The 19,952-nt window shown below is 51.9% G+C and overlaps 1 protein-coding gene across 1 annotated transcript in view; it reads right to left on the bottom strand.

Moving 5' to 3' along the window:
- OSBPL1A (oxysterol binding protein like 1A) overlaps positions 1 to 19,952 on the bottom strand; it is a 138,097-nt gene that overhangs the window by 91,383 nt on the left and 26,762 nt on the right. Inside the window, exons 10-15 of the mRNA XM_068165472.1 lie at positions 18,960 to 19,033; positions 18,794 to 18,857; positions 17,155 to 17,256; positions 14,770 to 14,895; positions 6,024 to 6,105; positions 2,932 to 3,038 (exon numbers count right to left, since the gene is read on the bottom strand). Of these exons, the coding sequence (XP_068021573.1) occupies positions 2,932 to 3,038; positions 6,024 to 6,105; positions 14,770 to 14,895; positions 17,155 to 17,256; positions 18,794 to 18,857; positions 18,960 to 19,033 (555 nt within the window). The remainder of the gene's footprint in view (positions 1 to 2,931; positions 3,039 to 6,023; positions 6,106 to 14,769; positions 14,896 to 17,154; positions 17,257 to 18,793; positions 18,858 to 18,959; positions 19,034 to 19,952) is intronic.

The raw sequence follows: 19,952 nt of genomic DNA, 5'->3' as shown, positions 1-19,952 counted from the left end.
GCAATGAAGCCTGGAGATGACAGGCAGGAAAGAAGCTTTGCACTTACACCTGTAGAGTTATTCTTCCTCCAGGTACTTTGGCAGTCTTAGCTTGAATCAGTTGATTGCCAAAGCAGAGCATCCACCACAGCTGTTCTGAAGCACTTACAAGCCCCAAGCCTTCAGTTCATCATGGGGATCATGCTCAGGAGACAAACAAACCCTAGGGTGTTTTCAGAGCATTTTAAGTAAGTGCTTTTAGAGTCCTGCTTTACTGTTCAACACACTTGGCAGGGATGTGAAAGCATTTAATTGGAGTTCTATCAGTGGCTCAGGCAGTGCCAACAGATCTATCAGCTAGAAACCAACAGTGAATGGAGGAGGATGAGGCTTGCAGGAGACACTAACCCCAAATGCTGTGGGTCTGAGAAGAGCAATGCTGAAGGCAGCATGTCTTGGAAAGACTCAGGTCTTCAGAATCAACTGCTGCTCTCCTTTTCCCTTAGCTGCTTCTGGCATCTTTCAAAGCCTGCAATCCTAATTCCAGAATTGCAGTCAAGTTTAAAAATACCAAGAGACAAACCTCTCCAGGATCACATCTTCTCCCTGTCATGATTTCATTTAGCTATGTTGGAAACTCAAGTTCACACCTCAGCCTACCCTCTCAGTGCCCAAATCAAAATAAGGCCTCTACAACACCTACTGAGACTGCTGAAGTTCAAGTCAGGTGAAATTACAATCCCACCATATGCTTTGCCATACTCCACTCTGGAAAGCTATTTTAGTCTGGCTTGAAGCAAGATGCCAGCACAATTAAGGGATGCTAACTAACACCACACACCCACTGCTGTAACAATTTCCCATCTCAGCCACAAATGGAACTGGCAACTTTCACACTAGGTTTTCTTGAGGGAAGAAACTCCATCTAAAAAAGCAATGGTTGGTCCACTGCTACAGCTCCACTCAAGGAAGAGACAAAAGGCTTGAAAAGCAGTGTGACCAGCACAGGGAGTGAGGGGATTCTGCCCCTCTGCTCTGCTCACACCCCACCTGCAGCACTGGGCCCAGTTCTGGGGCCCCCAGCTGGAACTGCTGGAGAGGGTCCAGAGGAGACCAAAGATGATCAGAGGGCTGAAGAAGCTCCCCTGTGGGGACAGGCTGAGAGAGCTGGGGCTGTTCAGCCTGGAGAAGGCTGCAGGGAGACCTTAGAGCAGCATTCCAGTACCTGAAGGAGGCTACAGGAGAGCTGGGGAGGGACTTTTGACAAGGGCTGGGAGTAACAGGACAAGGGACAATGGCTTTGAGCTGGGAGAGAGGAGATTGAGACTGGAGATGAGGAAGAAATTCTTTGCAGTGAGGGTGGTGAGACACTGGCACAGGCTGCCCAGGGAGGCTGTGGATGTCCCCTCCCTGGAGGTGTTCAAGGCCAGGCTGGATGAGGCCCTGAGCAAGCTGGGCTGGTGGGAGGTGTCCCTGCCCATGGCAGGGGGTTGGAATCAGATGATCTTTAAGGTCCCTTCAAACCCAAACCATTCTATGAACCTGTGAAGTTCAAAAGTCTTATGACTACAGACAAAAAGGCTTGGAAAGGAATAAAAATGTATTTAGAAAGAAGTATCCTAACCCAAAGCTAGAGCAATGGAATCCCTGTTTGCAGCTCACTGTTAAATAACTGGAAGACAAAGAGCATCAACATAACCTTCATCTGAAACACAGCTTTCTGAGGACAAGAGCCTGAGGGATTACTGCTACCACAACAAGGCAAATTTATTCCATCATACTAGGCTAGCTTCAAAGGGAGGAGAGAAATGCCAGATCTCCTACCCCACGAGCTAATGAGTTTGACAGATGGAACCATAGAATTGTTTTGGTTGGAAAAGTCCTTTCAGATCCAGTCCAACCATTCTCTAACTCTACCAAGGCCGGTGCTAAACCATGGCCCTCAGCACCACATCTCTGCCTCCCTGAAACACCTCCAGGGATGGAGAATCCCTTCAGGGAAAAAATGTTTCCTTATCTCCAACCTAAGCCTCCCCTGGCACAACTCCAGGCCATTTCCTCTCCTTCTAGCACCTGAGACTAGGGAGCAGAGCCCAACCCTCACCTCACCTCCTCTCAGGGAGCTGCAGAGAGCAATGAGAGCTTCCTCTTCTCCACACTCAACACCCCCAGCTCCCTCAGCTGCTCCTCCCCAGCCCTCTTCTCCAGACCCTTCCCCACCTTTGCTGCCCTTCTCTGGACCTTCTCCAGACCCTCAGTGTCCTTCCTGGAGTAAGAGGCCCAAACCTGAACCCATGACTTGAGCTGTGGCCTCACCAGTGACCAGTACAGGGGATGGTCACCTCCTTGCTCCTGCTGGCCACACCATTGCTGATCCAGGCCAGGCTGCTGGTGGCCTTCTTGGCCACCTAGTCCCACACTGGCTCCTGTTCAGCTGCTGTCAACCAACACCCCCAGGTCCTCCTCTGCTGGGCAGCTTTCCAGCCACAATATATTCCCAAATGGAAGCATTAAGCTTAACACCATAGAAGATATTTGTCAGAGGGAAAGCCAGAAGTTCAATAGCTGGCATTCACACACCCACTGAGCACATGGGCTGCTGAACACACTCAGAAGCAGCGCTGTTCAACACTTCAGTTAGCCAGCACCAAAAAAAGATTAATTTTTAACCTCCACATAAGCAAAGCAACCGCTTTAGGAATCCAAACATTCAGTTTATCATCAGATGCAGTCGTTTAGAAGCAAAGCCCAGACCTCTTCTGGACACTTGAGCACCAAGATGTCTTTGTGGAGGAACTGAGCTCCATTTCCCTCCAGCAGCATGTCAAAGGACAGCTTACCAACAATACCAAGTGCTGTGGGGGTGTGCATTTATTTTTGGGACAGGTAAGCAAGGAAACAACAAAATATCTTCAGCTCAGACCCCTTATGGAGCCACACAACAGTACTTACCCCTTCTTGCCTTCTGAAGAGGTCAAGGCAGTCAGCCAGGGCCTCACATGTCTCCTGGGATATTTCAGAGACCATGTCAACTTTTTGCAGGAGGGGAGGAGATATTCCTAAAAGCACAAAGCAGTGGCAGTGTGAAGAGGATATTCTCAGCTACAGGATTCTGGCAATTCTATTTTCCTCAGGGAGGTTCTGGATGCTCCCTCCCAGGAGGTGTTCAAGGCCAGGTTGGGTAAGGCCTTGAGCAAGCTGGGCTGGTGGGAGGTGTCCCTGCCCATGGCAGGGGGTTGGAGCTAGATGATCTCTAAGGTCCATTCCAACCCAAACCATTCTATGATGCTGTAGGAAGGCTGCTGCAGTGCAAGAGCTGTGTGAGGAAAGGATGAGCAAAAGCAGCACTGAGGGAACAGAAGTTCTTTCTTTTTCATCCTCTCAGCATGGCTTAGAAAGCAGAGGTAGGAAGCCATGGCAGCACTGGAAGAGCTACTAACAATAATCTCCTTTTAACCATTTCTGAAGTTTAAAAGGCTGAGATTTGCCAGGTGAGAGAGTTCAAATACAGAGCAGCATCCTCTGGGTTAGTACAGGTTACAGGGAGAAAGGGAGCTTTGGTTGCCTTCTGGTGTGGTGGTGGATAGAAGAGAAAAAGCTCAGCACAGGGCAGCTGAGGATGTAGGGTGGAAACACCGAGGGGATAACAAAGAGACCAATCAATAAATGTGGAAGAAAAGTCACAGATTCATGGAATGGTTTGGGTTGGAAGGGACCCCAAAGATCATCCAGTTCCAACCCCCTGCCATGGGCAGGGACACCTCCCACCAGCACAGCTTGCTCAAAGCCTCATCCAGCCTGGCCTTCAACACCTCCAGGGAGGAGGCAGCCACAGCCTCCCTGGGCAACCTGTGCCAGAGTCTCACCACCCTCACTGCAAAGGATTTCTTCCTAATCTCCAGTGTCAGTCTTCCCTCTTCCAGCCCCAAGTCATTGCTCCTCATCCTATCATGACAAACCTTTGGCAAAAGTCCCTCCCCAGCTTTCTTGCAGCCCCCTTAAGGTCCTGGAAACCTTTCCATTTTCTTCTGGAGATCTTTGCATGACCTCCTCTTCTGGATAAACAGAAGCAATGCCACCTCACATCCTGACTGCTCTGACTAAGAATGTCAAGAACTAGCAGGAAACTAAGATAACCCAAAGCAGCTCCTGAAAATCATGTAAGGTTTGAGTTCACCTTCAGAGCTTTCTGCTGTGCTGCAGTCCCTGAGGAGCCAAGCAAGGCCTTCTCCCAGGATTTTAACAGCAGCAAGTGTGCATTTAGCTGTCACCATTTAGTGACAGAGGTGCTTCAGGCTGATGTCACACCAATAAACACTAAGAGGCCCGGCAGTGACAGCTGCTGAATTAGTTTTGCAGCTTACACTGCCTGTGCAGGACAAGATACAGACACAGCCACACACTAATTGATGCCATTGACACCAAAGCTCACAAGTGACTGGAATTAGGAGTCTCTACTTAGCAGCAGCTAATCAAGCTTGCTCCTCTGGAAGGAGGGGCAGCACACTGAGCACAGACTTCCTGATTTGTCATGAATCATCTGGCTAAATCTCAAGGCAGCTCTGTTTAGAGCAGCATGGTGAGGCAGAGAGAATTTTAAACATCAGTCCCCAGATAGCTGTTTTTATATTACTCAAAAGCATTCAGGAGAAGGAAAACCACAGAATTGCTTTGGTTGGAAAGGACCTTTAAGATTATCAAGTCCAACCATTCTGTCACTCCACCAAGGCTCCTCCAAGTGCCAGGATCTACACATTGGCCACAACCACGCCAGGCAGTGCTACAGGCTGGGGGCAGAGTGGCTGAGAGCAGCCAGGCAGACAGGGACCTGGGGGGACTGGTCGATGGCAGGCTGAACATGAGCCTGCAGTGTGCCCAGGCAGCCAAGAAGGCCAAGGGCATCCTGGCCTGCATGAGGAAGAGTGTGGCCAGCAGGAGCAGGGAGGTCATTCTGCCCCTGTACTCTGCACTGCTCAGGCCACACCCTGAGTCCTGTGTCCAGTTCTGGGCTCCTCAGGTTAGGAAAGATGTTGAGCTGCTGGAAGGTGTCCAGAGAAGGGCAAGAAAGCTGGGGAGGGGTCTGGAGCACAGCCCTGTGAGGAGAGGCTGAGGGAGCTGGGGTTGCTTAGCCTGGAGAAGAGGAGGCTCAGGGGAGACCTTCTTGCTCTCTGCAACTCCCTGAAGGGAGGTTGTAGCCAGGTGGGGGTTGGTCTCTTCTCCCAGGCAAGCAGCACCAGAACAAGAGGACACAGTCTCAGGCTGCGCCAGGGGAGGTTTAGGCTGGAGACGAAGAAGAAATTCTTCCCAGCAAGAGAGATTGGCCCTTGGGATGAGCTGCCCAGGGAGGTGGTGGAGTCACCATCACTGGAAGTGTTTAGGAGAAGACTGGATGGGGTGCTTGGTGCCATGGTTTAGTTGACCAGATGGTGTTGGATGATAGGTTGGATGTGATGATCTTGAAGGTCTCTTCCAACCTGGTTTACTCTTTTCTAAGGCTGGGGCTAAGCCATGGCCCTCAGCACCACATCTGCCTCCGAAACACCTCCCTGGGCAGCCTCTGCCAGTCTGAGAGCCCCTTTAAGGAAGAAGTTTCTTCTACTCTCCAACCTAACTCTCCCTTGGCACAATTCCAAGCCATTTCCTCTCCTCCTACTACCAGAGAGTAGAGAGAAGAGCTCAACCTCCACCTCACTGCAGCCTCCTCTCAGGGAGCTGCAGAGAGCAATGAGGTCTCCCTCAGCCTTCTCTTCTCCACACTAAACCACCTCAGGTCCCTCTGCAGCTCCTCACAAGGTACCTAAAGACAGCTTCACTGCCTTTACAGCCAAAGATAACAACATTTCTTTTCAATCAGCAACTTCTTTCCCTCTGAAACCTCAGTTCTTAGCAGTCACTATGTTACTTTATTTGAATCATCTCTTTTTTCCAGTGAGGGAAAGTGTCCCTTATTTCCAGCTCCTGGAGTTAAAGCATGGGCTGCTAAAAAGGAAAACTTAGTTGCCTGGGAACAAACTGCACTTGAGAAGAGTAAAAAAAACTGTTACCTTTTGTAGCATCCAAAGATTTAACCATTGTGAGAAAGTCTGAAATCTCTCTACTGAGCCTTTGCTGGCATGCTTGTGCTTTCTGAAAGACAGCAAGGAAGAGCTAGGTGAGAAGGGCCTTGTGCTGAGGGAAGCAAATCTTCATCCTCTAAACTGCACTGAGTTGGTGTGGGAGTTTTAGGCTATGCCTGTAAAATTCTTTTTCCACAGATCTTGAGCAAGAAAGTAGTAAAATGAAAATAAATCACTCTTGGGGGGGAAAAGGGAAACAAAGATCATTCTAAACAATTCTAATTGTGGCCCTCCAGGATCTGAAGGGGGCTACAGGAAGGCTGGGAAGGGACTGCTCAGGATCTCAGGCAGTGACAGGACTAGGGGGAATGGAATGAAGCTGGAGGTGGGGAGATTCAGGCTGGAGGGGAGGAGGAAGTTCTTCCCCATGAGAGTGGCGAAGCCCTGGAATGGGTTGTCCAGGGAGGTGGTTGGGGCCCTGTCCCTGGAGGTGTTTAAGCCCAGGCTGGATGAGGCTTTGGCCAGGCTGATCTAGTGTGGGGTGTCCCTGCCCATGGCAGGGGGGTTGGAACTGGATGATCCTTGTGGTCCCTTCCAACCCTGACTGATAGTATGAATTCCATTGGAGAGGTATCTACTTACCATAAGATTGGTTGTACCAAAACAATCTTCTCTCCTTGCCTCTTTGCTCTGGACACTAACTGGTTTCTGCTTGGCCTTGGCTGCACTGTTTTGGCTAAGTCTAACAGCAACTTAGAATCATAGAATCAGTCAGGGCTGATTCTAAGGGACCACAAGGATCAGCCAGTTCCAACTCCCCTGCCATGGGCAGGGACACCCCACACTACATCAGCCTGGCCACAGCCTCATCCAGCCTGGCCTTAAACACCTCCAGGGACAGGGCCTCAACCACCTCCCTGCACAACCCATTCCAGGGCTTCACCACTCTCACGGGGAAGAACTTCCTCCTCCCCTCCAGCCTCAATCTCCCCACCTCCAGCTTCATTCCATTCCCCCTAGGCCTATCACTGCCTGCTCTACTAGCTGCCAGTCCTATCACTAACTTGCTCTGCTCCTTTCTCCCTTCTTTTGTACAGGGTGTGTGTGTGTGGTGGTTTTAGGCTATGCCTGTAATATTTAGCTGCAGATTTCAAGCTGGAAAGCAGAAAAATATAAAGAAATGAGTACAGGGTGCAGAAAGGAAAGCAAAAGATTAATCTAAACCAATTCACTGGATGTCTGGGCTAAGAGAAGCTGTATCATGCCAATTCTTCACATTTCATTCCCATTCCTTTTCTCCTCTCTTCTGATCTTGGCTGCTTTGCTTTGCTGGGGAGAAGATAATGTGCTTCTGGCTGACCTTGGGGTCAGTCTGACCCACTGCTGCTCTCTCACCTCCTCTCTCTTGGGACAGGGGGGTATGGGGGACAGTGGAACAGGCTTCTCTGGTCTCCTGTTGTTTGCTAACTGTAATTATTTGTCTAATATTGTAAATCCTGGGTATTTTGTTCATCTTCATTGCATTCCCTTGCAGAGGGTAGTCACTGCTTGTCAATACAGCTTCATTTCTCCTTCTATGATCAGGTGACCCATCTGGTGGATGTGCAGCAGGCTGTGGATGTGGTCTGCCTGGACTTCAGCAAGGCCTTTGACACCGTCCCCCACAGCAAACTCCTGGCCAAGCTGTCAGCCCCTGGCTTGGACAGCAGCTCTCTGAGCTGGGTTAGGAACTGGCTGAAGGCTGAGCCCAGAGAGTGGTGGTGAATGGTGCCACAGCCAGCTGGCAGCCAGGCACCAGTGGTGTGCCCCAGGGATCAGTGCTGGGCCCTGTGCTCTTTAACATCTTCATTGATGATCTGGATGAGGGCATTGAGTCAGTCATCAGCAAGTTTGCAGCTGACACCAAGTTAGGAGCAGATGTTGGTCAGTTAGAGGGCAGAAGGGCTCTGCAGAGGGACCTTGCCAGGCTGGACAGATGGGCAGAGGCCAACAGGATGGCATTCAACAAGTCCAAGTGCCAGGGCTGCACTTTGGCTACGGCAGTCCCATGCAGGGCTACAGGCTGGGGTCAGAGTGGCTGAGAGCAGCCAGAGAGGGACCTGGGAGTGCTGATTGACAGCTGCCTGAATATGAGCCAGCAGTGTGCCCAGGCAGCCAAGAGCATCCTGGCCTGCATCAGGAAGAGTGTGGCCAGCAGGAGCAGGGAAGTCCTTGTGCCCTGTACTCTGCATTGGTTAGGCCACACCTTGAGTCCTGTGTCCAGTTCTGGGCTCCTCAGTTTAGGAAGGAGGTTGAGATGCTGGAAGGTGTCCAGAGAAGGGCAACAAGGCTGGGGAGGGGTCTGGAGCACAGCCCTGTGAGGAGAGGCTGAGGGAGCTGGGATTGTTTAGCCTGGAAAAGAGAAGACTCAGGGGAGACCTCACTGCTCTCTACAACTACCTGAAAGGAGAGTGTAGCCAGGAAGGGGTTGGTCTCTTCTCCCAGGCAAGCAGCACCAGAACAAGAGGACACAGTCTCAAGCTGTGCCAGGGGAGGTTTAGACTCGAGGTGAGGAGAAAGTTCTTCCCTGAGAGAGTTGTTAGCCGCTGGGATGTGCTGCCCAGGGAGGTGGTGGAGTCCCCATCCCTGGAGGTGTTCAAGAGGGGATTGGATGTGGCACTTGGTGCCATGGTCTAGTCATGAGGTCTGTGTTGATAGGTTGGACTGGATGATCCTCGAGGTCTCTTCCAACCTTAGTTATACTGTGAGACTGTGATTTGCTTCTAACTGAGCTGGTGTGGCTGAAAGTTAATGCTGGAGGGGAGACTTCATCCCACCACCTGACTTGTCACTTGCAGCTGTGTACAAAATGCTCTTAATGCCTGGACCAGCTGGGACATGTCCCAGAGCCACTGCTTGGACTGCTTCTTGCTTTGTCTGATCAGATGCTGCTTGTTGCTCAGGACCCCACTGGAAACTGTTCCTCTTTCTCTGTTGGAGTATAATTTGCCTCTGGGGGTGGAGGGGACAGAAAAGAAGCTTGAGTGCCTGCTGTGGCCTCTCTCTGTCTCACTTGGAGGTGTCATCTTCATCAGTGGCCCCACATTTCTTCAGAACACAACTTCAGTGAGGATGGCTGAGGAGGGTTTGGGCCAGGGAGGAGCTCAGGAGGGTTTTGGCCAAGGAGGAGATGAGAGGAGGGTTTGGGTCAAGCTGAAGCTCAGGACAGTTGTGGCTTCATTTTGGGCTGCTCCCTCCAAAGCTGCTGCCTGGGGTGGGCAGGGCAGGTGACTTTCTGCACCTTGCTCTGCTGCCAGTTGGCAGGTGACCCATCCTTCGTCTTCCAGGCGTTCAGAAAAGGCTTGGCTGTGGCCCTTGGAGCCCTGGTTTAGTTGTCAGGAGGTGGTGGGTGACAGGTTGGACTTGATGACCTCTGAGGTCTTTTCCAACCTTATTGCTTCTATGATTCCCCTGGTCCTTGACCAAGGGGGGTTCTGGTGCTGTTTATTAATGGGAACCACCTGTGAATGCTGTAAATCCTGGATGTTTTGTACATATCTGTGTTTTGTACAGATTCATTGCATTCCAGTGCAGAGTGTAGTCTTGCTGTAAATACAGCTTCCATTTGCTTCCCACTGGGCTGGGCTGGCAAAGTTAATGTCAGGGGGGAGGAGGGCAGGGGTGAATTTCAGCCCACCACAACTGTTTTCCTTTGGGGAGCATTAAATCTTCAGAAAGATTCCCAGGGTAGGAGGCCTGATCAATTAAAACTGAAGGCAATTGTTTGCAGCACCTGCAGAGCCCCAGAGGCAGAGAGCAGATGCAGGCACACCACAGTGCTGACCGGTCCAAGCAGCACAGAACACCAAACCCAACCCCACAGCCTTGGGGGGAGCTGTGCCACAGCTACATTTTCTTTGTCACTAGCAAGTTTGAAAGCCCAGGGAAAGGGCAGCCACAGCCTCCCTGGGCAACCTCTTCCAGGGTTTCACCACCCTCAGTGCAAAGAATTTCTTCCTCACCTCCAGTCTCACTGTCCCCTGTTCCAACCACAAACCATTGTGTCCCCTTGTCCTATCACTACCAGCCCTTGTCAAAAGTCCCTCCCCAGCTGTAGCCCCCTTAAGGTCCTGGAAGTCTTTTCATTTTCTTCTGGAGATCCTTTCATGAACTCCTGCATAAACAGAAGCAATGCCACCTCCCATCCTGACTGCTATGACCATTCCAGAATGAGCTACCCGTCTGGAACTAGCAGGAAACCAAGATAACCCAGAGCAGCTGCTAGAAGTCATCTTCAGAGTTTTCTGTTGTGCTGCAATTCCTGAGCAGTCAAGCAAGCCAGGAAGAGCAATTGCTTCTTCTGTAACAAGGCAAAGCTCAACAGGAGCCAGCAGTGTGCACTCCAGAAAGCCAATCCCATCGTGGGCTGCAGCAAGAGAAGCATAGCCAGCAGGGCCAGGGAGGGGATTCTGCCCCTCTGCTCCACTCTGCTGAGACCACAGCTGCAGCTCTGGGGCCAGCTCTGGAGCCTCTGTGCCAGGAAGGATCTGGAGGGGCTGGAAGGTGTCCAGAGAAGGGCCAGGAGGAGGAGCAGAGGGCTGGAGCTGCTCTGCTCTGGAGACAGCCTGAGAGAGTTGGGGTTGTGCAGGCTGGAGAGGAGAAGGCTTCAAAGAGACCTAACTGTGGCCTTCCAGGATCTGCAGGGGGCTCCAGGAAAGCTGGGGAGGGACTTTTGAGGGTGTCAGGGAGTGATAGGACTGGGGGGGATGGAGCAAAACTAGAAGTGGGGAGATTGACTGTGAGGAAGAAGTTGTTGCCCATGAGGGTGGTGAGAGCCTGGCAGAGGTTGCCCAGGGAGGTGGTGGAAGCCTCCTGCCTGGAGGTGTTTGCAGCCAGGCTGGAGGTGGCTGTGAGCAACCTGCTGTAGTGTGAGGTGTCCCTGCCCATGGCAGGGGGTTGGAACTGAATGATCCTTCAGGCCCCATCCAGCCCTGACTCTGATTCTATGGCAAAGGCCAAAGCCAGCCAATGGATGTTAGCTGATGGATGACAAGAACAGCAGCATGCAGGAACCCATCCCAAGCTCTCATCCCAAGCCTGCATTTGAACTTGGAGACAGGTATCTATTAGATCACACCATCTTCTTCTGCAGGCTGCTTGGAACTGCCAGCAGCAGTTATCTTCCCATCTCTCTCCTGCTGCTATAGAGTCTCTCAAAATAGCCCAGGCAGGTACCTGAGATTCAGTGTACATCAAAACTGTTCAGCACTCTGACAAATATTAGTAAATACAACTCTGGCTGCCTGTCAAGCAAAACTAATACAGCACAGCCAGCTTTAGGGAGGCTGAGCCAAAATGTTGGCATCACTCACATAAAAGATGAAGGATACCAACCCTAAAAGGAGTTATCCTGAGCAGCATCCTGATCCAAGGGGAAAGTCCCTGGCTGCAGACCCATTGCTCCAAGGAGGACTGGCTCCACTTTACCCTCTGATGGGGCTCCATTCAATCCTAACTGCATCTGATCTATGGTTATATACACAAACATATACTGCATCCAGCCTTGGGCTCCCCAGGCCAAGAGAGACAGGAATCTACTGGAAAGAGTCCAATGGAGAGCTATGAGGATGAAGGGACTGGAACAGCTCTGCTATGAAGAAAGGCTGAGAGCCCTGGGGCTATTTAGTCTGGAGAAGAGAAGGCTGAGAGGAGACCTTCTGAATGTCTATAAATACCTGAGAGGTGGCTGTTGAGATGAAGGTGCCAGGCTCTCTCCAGTGGTGCCCAGTGATATGACAAGGGGCAATGGACACAAACTGGAACCCAGGAAGTTCCACCTCAACAGGAGGAAAACCTTCTTTGCTGTGAGGGTGCTGGAGCCTTAGAACAGGCTCTCCAGAGAGGTTGTGGAGTCTCCTTCTCTGGAGACTTTCAGAACCCAGCCAGCTGCATTCCCCTGCTCTGGCAGAGTGAGTTGCTTAGGTGATCTCTAGAGGTCCTTTCCAACCCTTCACATTCTGTGAGTCTATGATATCTGGCCAGGGGTTTAGAAACTCCTCTTCATGGTGGCTAAGGGCCTTGAAGGTCAACCAAAGGGCCTTGCCCTTCCTATACCTCCACTGATGTGTGAACACCACCACAGTCACCACGGGGCTGGGCAGCTCGGCCTCCAAACCACAGCCTTGAGTTTAACTCTTTCCTTTCAGTGGCTCAGAATAGAATTAACCAGGTTGGAAAAGACCTTGGAGATCACTGAGTCCAACCTATCAACCAGCACCATCTGATCAACTAAACCATGGCACCCAGTGCCTCATCCAGGCTCTTCCTAAACACCTCCAGGGATGGGGACTCCACCACCTCCCTGGGCAGCACATCCCAGTGGCCAATCTCTCTGTCTGAGGAGAACTTTCTCCGCACCTCCAGCCTAAACCTCCCCTGGCACAGCTTGAGACTGTGTCCTCTTGTTCTGGTGCTGGGTGCCTGGGAGAAGAGACCAACCCCCACCTGGCTACAATCTCCCTTCAGGAATAGTTGTAGAGAGCAATAAGGTCTCCTCTGAGCCTCCTCTTGCCAGGCTGGACAGATGGGCAGAGGCCAAGGGCAGGAGATTGAACACATCCAAGTGCCAGGTGCTGCACATTGGCCACAGCAACCCCAGGCAGTGCTACAGGTTGGGGGCAGAGTGGCTGAGAGCAGCCAGGCAGAGAGGGACCTGGGGGGGGCTGATTGATGGTAGGCTGAACATGAGCCTGCAGTGTACCCAGGCAGCCAAGAGGGCCAAGGGCATCCTGGCCTGCATCAGGAAGAGTGTGGCCAGCAGGAGCAGGGAAGTCCTTGTGCCCTGTGCTCAGCACTGCTGAGGCCACACCTTGAGTCCTGTGTCCAGTTCTGGGCTCCTCAGTTTAGGAAGGAGGTTGAGCTGCTGGAAGGTGTCCAGAGAAGGGCAAGAAAGCTGGGGAGGGGTCTGGAGCACAGCCCTGTGAGGAGAGGCTGAGGGAGCTGAAAGCGTCAGCCCTCATTGGGCAGCTGCACCTGCCACATCTGCCACCAGCTACTGGAGGTTCTTGTCCCAAAGGGTACAGTAGAAGCCACTTCAGAGTTCAGGGACAAGAAGATTCTTTTGTGCTGCAGTGCCAACTTCCCCCTGAAGTAAAAAGTCTAAGTCTATGTATGGCAAGAAGCAGCTCTGGGTTCTTGAAGCACCCCCAGATTCCTCTGCACTCACTCCAGTACCTCACTATCCCTCTTGCACTGAGGTGTGTCAGGTGCTGGAGCCAGGGCAGAGGAGAGCAAGGAAGCTGGGAAGGGCCTGGAGAAAAAATCTGATGGAGAGCAACTGAGGGAGCTGGGGAGGGTTAGTGTGAAACAGAGGAGGCTGAGGGGAGACCTCCTGGCTCTCTCCAGCTCCCTGAGAGGAGGTTGTGGAGAAGTTGATGATGGTCTCTTCTCACAGGCAATTAGTGATAGAACAAGAGGGAAGGGCCTCAAGCTGTGCCTGGGTAGGATTAAACTGAACAGTAGGAAACATTTTTCCCAGCAAGAGTGGTCAGGCACTGGAAGTGCTGCCCAGGGAGGTGGTGAAGTCACCAACCCCTGGAGGTGTTTAAAGGACATTTGGATGTGGTGCTTGGGGCTATGGTTTAGGGGTGACCCTTGCAGAGCAGGGTTAATGGTTGGGCTTGGTGATCCTGAGAGGCTTTTCCAAGCTGAATGTTTCTGTGATTCTTGAAGAATCCAGAATGATCAAGCAAGACTCACTTCCAATGTGGCCTGAGGTGTGAAAAGATCATTTCTGAGCCTTTTCATTGCCTGTTTAATAGAGGCAGAGCTCACTGAAGGGTGGCTCTATCCTCCTCCACTTTTGTGTCCTGAAGTACAGTACACAAAGCTCCCTCTCCTGGCCAAGAGTCTCAGGCAGCTTCACCTTGCAGTAGTGCTGACAAAACAGACCCCAAGGTCCTGTAGCTATGACAAACATGCTGCTTTATGCACAGAACAGGAGGGGCTGGAAGGGACCTCCAGAGATCATCAAGTCCAACCCCCTGCCAGAGCAGGGCCAGAGAATCCAGCACAGGTTACACAGGAACACATCCAGATGGGGCTGGAAAGGCTGCAGAGAAGGAGACTCCACAACCTCTCTGGGCAGCCTGCTCCAGGGCTCCAGCACCCTCACAGCAAAGAGGCCTCTCCTCATGCTGAGGTGGAACCTCCTGGGTTCTAACTTGTCCCTGCTGCTCCTTGTCCTACCACTGGGCACCACCAGAAAGCCTGGCACCTTCATTTTGACAGCCAGCCCTCACATCTTTACAGACATTACTGAGCTCCCCTCTCACCCTTCTGCAGGCTAAACAGCCCCAGGGCTCTCAGCCTTCATCCACAGCAGAGATGTTCAAACCCCTTCATCATCCTTGGTGCCTCCATTGGATTCTTTCCAGCAGATCTCTGCCCCTCTTGAATGACAAAGCCCCAAACTGGCCACACTGTTCCAGGTGTGCTCTCACCAGGGCAGAGCAGAGGGGAGAAGAACCTCCCTAGACCTGCTGGGGACACTTTCCTTGATGCACCCCAGATACCATTGTGCCTCTTGGCCAGCAGGGCACATTGCTGTCCCAATAGGACCAGGGGACAGCAAGCAGTGCAACCACAAGGCATGCCATGCACCCAGGGGAGGGAAGAAGTGGTACTTGCACAGCTGCAAGCACACAACAGCATTTCAACACCATCTGCAACTGCCAAAGGGGTGCCCAGAGCATACTTGGAGAGTATCCTGTAGGTCTGTAACAGACACTGTGTCATCATCTTCATCATCACTGCTCAGCTGCTCCTGGGTGCAGTAATGAGTGCTGTAGGCAGAGTGCTCTTCTATTGCTTCCAGCCAGCTCTGGATGGAGACAAAAAAACCACAACCACAGTTGACCACACATTTCAAAGGTCACCCCCAGAAGGCAGCAGCAGAGATGCAAAAGAACAAATTAAAGCCTTCCAGGGACGCAAGTTAAGATTTTCATTAGTAAAATCAGACACCTTAATGAGCAGCAAAGAGGTTGCTACACATTCCAACCTGCACTGCAGAGACACTCTGGCTCTGCTCAGAATGCCACAGACTGTGCACAAATCTAAGGCCTCAGCCCATCCAAGGCCACAGAAAGCTCACACCATGTAAGAATTGTTTTGTCTCTCTGGGGTTTCTGTCCAGACTCCAAGGTGCCTGGGATAAAGTCTGCCTCATGCAAGTACAAACCTCAAGCACTGCCATAATTAAGATTCTTTTCACACAATCAACCAGGTTGGAAAAGACCTCAGAGATCATCCAGTCCAACCTATTACTTAAGACCTAACACCTCCTGACAACTAAACCACGGCTCCAAGGGCCACGTCCAAGCCTTTCATGAACACCTCCAGGGATGGGGACTCCACCACCTCCCTGGGCAGCACATCCCAATGGCCAAGCTCTCTCTCAGGGAAGAACTTTCTCCTCACCTCCAGCCTAAACCTCCCCTGGCACAGCTTCAGACTGTGTCCTCTTGTTCTGCTGCTGCTTGCCTGGGAGAAGAGACCAACCCCCTCCTGGCTACAACCTCCCTTCAGGGAGTTGGAGAGAGCAAGAAGGTCTCCCCTGAGCCTCCTCTTCTCCAGGCTAAGCAACCCCAGCTCCCTCAGCCTCTCCTCACAGGGCTGTGCTCCAGACCCCTCCCCAGCTTTCTTGCCCTTCTCTGGACACCTTCCAGCAACTCAACCTCCTTCCTAATCTAAGGAGCCCAGAACTGGACACAGGACTCAAGGTGTGGCCTCAGCAGTGCTGAGCACAGGGCACAAGGACTTCCCTGCTCCTGCTGGCCACACTCTTCCTGCTGCAGGCCAGGATGCCCTTGGCCTTCTTGGCCCACTGGGCACACTGCTGGCTCATGCTCAGCTTACTGTCAACCAAGATATCAACCAACTAGAAACAGCCTTAAAAAAGTTAATTCTCTGCTTTCAGACCCACCTTAAGAAAATCTGATTTCATAACTTGTTAGTTGATCTGGGAGAATCTCTAAGAGCAGAGTGTTCCATTCTTATGGTGGGGACAATGAACTAGGAAAGAAAGTGCAGCAGAAGGAAGCTGCAATAGAAATTTCCCACATGGGGAAGTTAAAAAGAGGAAGTTGGACTACAGGGCATCGTAGAGAGCTGGAAAACAAAGTGGCACTCCTTTTAAAGAAGGGAATGAGAGTCTGCCTATTTCTGCTGCTTAGGCTACAGTCATGCTAAAAGATTACAAGAAGGATTTGGAGGTGCTGGAAGGGGTCCAGAGAAGGGCCATGAGGATGAGCAGAGGGCTGGAGCTCTTCTATGAGGACAGACAGAGAGTTGGGGTTGTTCAGTGTGGAGAAGGGAAGGCTCCAAGGAGACCTACTTGTGGCCTTCCAATATTTGAAGGGGGCTACAGGAAAGCTGAGGAAGGACTTTTGAGGGTGTCAGGGAGGGATAGGACTGGGGGGGATGGAGCAAAGCTAGAAGTAGGGAGATTGAGATTGGCTGTGAGGAAGAAGTTGTTCCCCATGAGGGTGGTGAGAGCCTGGCACAGGTTGCCCAGGGAGGTGGTGGAAGCCTCCTGCCTGAAGGTGTTTGCAGCCAGGCTGGATGTGGCTGTGAGCAACCTGCTGTGGTGTGAGGTGTCCCTGCCCACGGCAGGGGGTTGGAACTGGCTGAGCCTTGAGCTCCCTTGAGCTCCCCCAGAGCCTCATCCAGCCTGGGCTTAAACACCTCCAGGGACAGGGCCCCAACCACCTCCCTGGACAACCCATTCCAGGGCTTCACCACTCTCATGGCGAAGAACTTCCTCCTCCCCTCCAGCCTCAATCTCCCCACCTCCAGCTTCATTCCATTCCCCCTAGTCCTAGCACTGCCTGAGATCCTGAGCAGTCCCTCCCCAGCCTTCTTGGAGCCCCCTTCAGATCCTGGAAGGCCACAATGAGGTCACCTGGGAGCCTTCTCTTCTCCAGACTGAACAGCCCCAACTCCTTCAGTCTGTCCTCACAGGAGAGGTGCTGCAGCCCTAGCCTGAACCAACAACTTAACACATCCACAGCCAGCAGAAGGCAAATTAGTCATTATAGAAACTGTTGCACATTAAAGCCTTTGATAGAGTTGTTGTTACCTCTCTGGTTTGGGCAGGAAGGCTGTTCTTAGGAATCTTGAAGCGATGAACAGTGTCATCAAAGCATCTGACAGAGAAGAAGCAACTGTCTGCAGACTTCACCTACAGCAATGTGGAGAGAATACAGAATTACTGGAGTGAAATCACTGAGGAAAGAGTAAGTTAAGACAGGAAATTACTCTGAAGCCTGAAGGCTTTGCCTCAGCTTCAATATGAATTAACAACAGCTCCCAAAAAGCTTGATCAGAACAGGTTTGCAGCTTGCTCCGTTGGACTATACATCATGAATCACACAAAGGTTTGGGCTGGAAGGGACCTTCAACACCATCCAGTTCCAGCCCCTGCCATGGGCAAGGACACCTCCCACCAGCACAGCTTGCTCAAGGTCTCAGCCAAGCTGGCCTTGAACACCTCCAGGGAGGGGACATCCACAGCCTCCCTGGGCAACCTGTGCCAGTGTCTCACCACCATAACTAAAAAGAATTTCTTCCTCATCTCCAGTCTCAATCTCCCTTCTTCCAGCTCAAAGTATTGTTCCTCATCCTGTCACTCCAAGCCCTTATGAGAAGTCCCTCCCCAGCTCTTCCATAGCTCCCTTCAGGTACTGGTTGCTCTGAGGTCTCCCTGGAACATTGTCTTCTCCAGGCTGAACAGCCCCAACTCTCTCAGCCTGTCCCTTTAGAGGAGGTGCTCTCCAGCCCTCTGTTCATCTTCATGGCCTCCTCTGGAGCCTCTCCAGCAGCTCCAGGCCCTTCTTGTTCTGGGGGCCCCAGAGCTGGAGGCAGTGCTGCAGGTGGGGGCTGAGCAGAGCAGAGGGGCAGAATCCCCTCCCTGTGCTGCTGCTCTCCCTGCTCTGGCTGCAGCTCAGCACTCAGCTGGCTCTGGGCTGCCAGGGACCATTGCTGGCTCCTAGGGAGATTGTCACCAACTAAATGCTCCCAGGTCCTTCTCCTCGAGCCACTCCTCAGCCAGCTCTGATCTGTGCTTGAGGTTTTCTGACCCAGCTGCAGGAACTTGCTCTTGGCCTTGCTGAACTTCAGTACTCAGCACTGCTGAGGCCACACCTTGAGTCCTGTGTCCAGTTCTGGGCTCCTCAGGTTAAGAAGGACATTGAGAGACTTGAAGGTGTCCAGAGAAGGGCAAGAAAGCTGGGGAGGGGTCTGGAGCACAGCCCTGTGAGGAGAGGCTGAGGGAGCTGGGGTTGCTTAGCCTGGAGAAGAGAAGGCTCAGGGGAGACCTTCTTGCTCTCTCCAATTCCCTGAAGGGAGGTTGTAGCCAGGTGGGGGTTGGGCTCTTCTCCCAGGCAAGCAGCAGCAGAACAAGAGGACACAGTCTCAAGCTGTGTCAGGGGAGGTTTAGGTCGGATGTTAGGAAGAAATTCTTCCCAGAGAGAGAGATTGGCCATGGGGATGTGCTGCCCAGGGAGGTGGTGGAGTCCCCATCCCTGGAGGTGTTTAAGAGGGAATTGGATGAGGCACTTGGTGCCATGGTTTAGTTGATCAGATGGTGCTGGGTGATAGGTTGGACCTGTTGATCTTGAAGGTCTCTTCCAACCTGGTTAATTCTGTGTTATTCCTCTGCAGGTACAGAACAGCCTCATAAAACACAAACCAGTAGTTAGGAGTCACTGCATTCCTACCGTGCACACAGCTTGTGTTAGGTGCTTGCAGCCCTGCCTGTGATCATTATTTACTGCATCAGCCCTTTGAAAGGCAAACAAAGAAAACAAAAGTTAACCAAGTGAAGGGGAGGGGGGGAGGAAATTTATTCCAATGGCTCTGCAGCACTTCCCAGCCTGAACTCACTGCCTGCGGTACCAGGAAAGGACTCCATGCTCCAGCACCACCCAGGAGAGCTTCCAGCCAAAGAACCTGGAGCTCTGAAACACAGAGAGAATGGGAGAGGAATGAAAGACAAATCAAACAACACAACACCACAACACCCCCCCTAACAGCCCTAACCAAACAAGCCCACACAGCACTCACACACAAAAGCAGAGGTAAGTTTAAGGGCTGCAGAGTTACTGCTCCCAGGATGTTTGGTGGCTTGAAGGCTGTGACAGAAAGCTGGCAGTGGTCTGGGAAATGTTTTAGGTTTTACCTCTCCTGGAGATCAGAGCAGCCTGAAAGCATTTTGCAACCACAGGGCTAGTCTCTTTCCTGGAAAGAGCTAAAAGCAGAAAGGGTTTTGGTGGCTGCTACTCAGTGATATGTTAACAGGAGGATGAGCAGAGGGATGGAGCACCTCTCCTATGAGGACAGACTGAGAGTTGGGGTTGTGCAGGCTGGAGAGGAGAAGGCTCCAAGGAGACCTCATTGTGGCCTTCCAGGATCTGCAGAGGGCTCCAAGAAAGCTGGGGAGGGACTTCTGAGGGTGTCAGGGAGTGATAGGACTGGGGGGGATGGAGCAAAAGTAGAAGTGGGGAGATTGAGATTGGCTGTGAGGAAGAAGTTGTTGCCCATGAGGGTGATGAGAGCCTGGCACAGGTTGCCTAGGGAGGTGGTGGAAGCCTCCTGCCTGGAGGTGTTTGCAGCCAGGCTGGATGTGGCTGTGAGCAACCTGCTGTGGTGTGAGGTGTCCCTGCCCATGGCAGGGGGGTTGGGACTGGCTGATCCTTGAGGTCCCTTCCAACCCTGACAGCTCTGTGATTCTCTGTTTCAATGTTCAGTATTCCAGGAGCTGTTGATCACCACACAACTGCTTCACAACATTGATAAGCAGAACAGCCTGAGGCACCCAGCACAAGATTGAACCTCCACAAGCTTTAGTTTAAAGCCAGCTCCTTAGATTACAGTTTT

Source organism: Melanerpes formicivorus, unplaced genomic scaffold, assembly GCF_026170545.1.
Source record: "Melanerpes formicivorus ecotype bairdi unplaced genomic scaffold, bMelFor1.0.p_v2 SCAF_89, whole genome shotgun sequence".
Classification (NCBI taxonomy): domain Eukaryota; kingdom Metazoa; phylum Chordata; class Aves; order Piciformes; family Picidae; genus Melanerpes; species Melanerpes formicivorus.
This window is presented reverse-complemented; position numbering and strand designations above follow the sequence as displayed.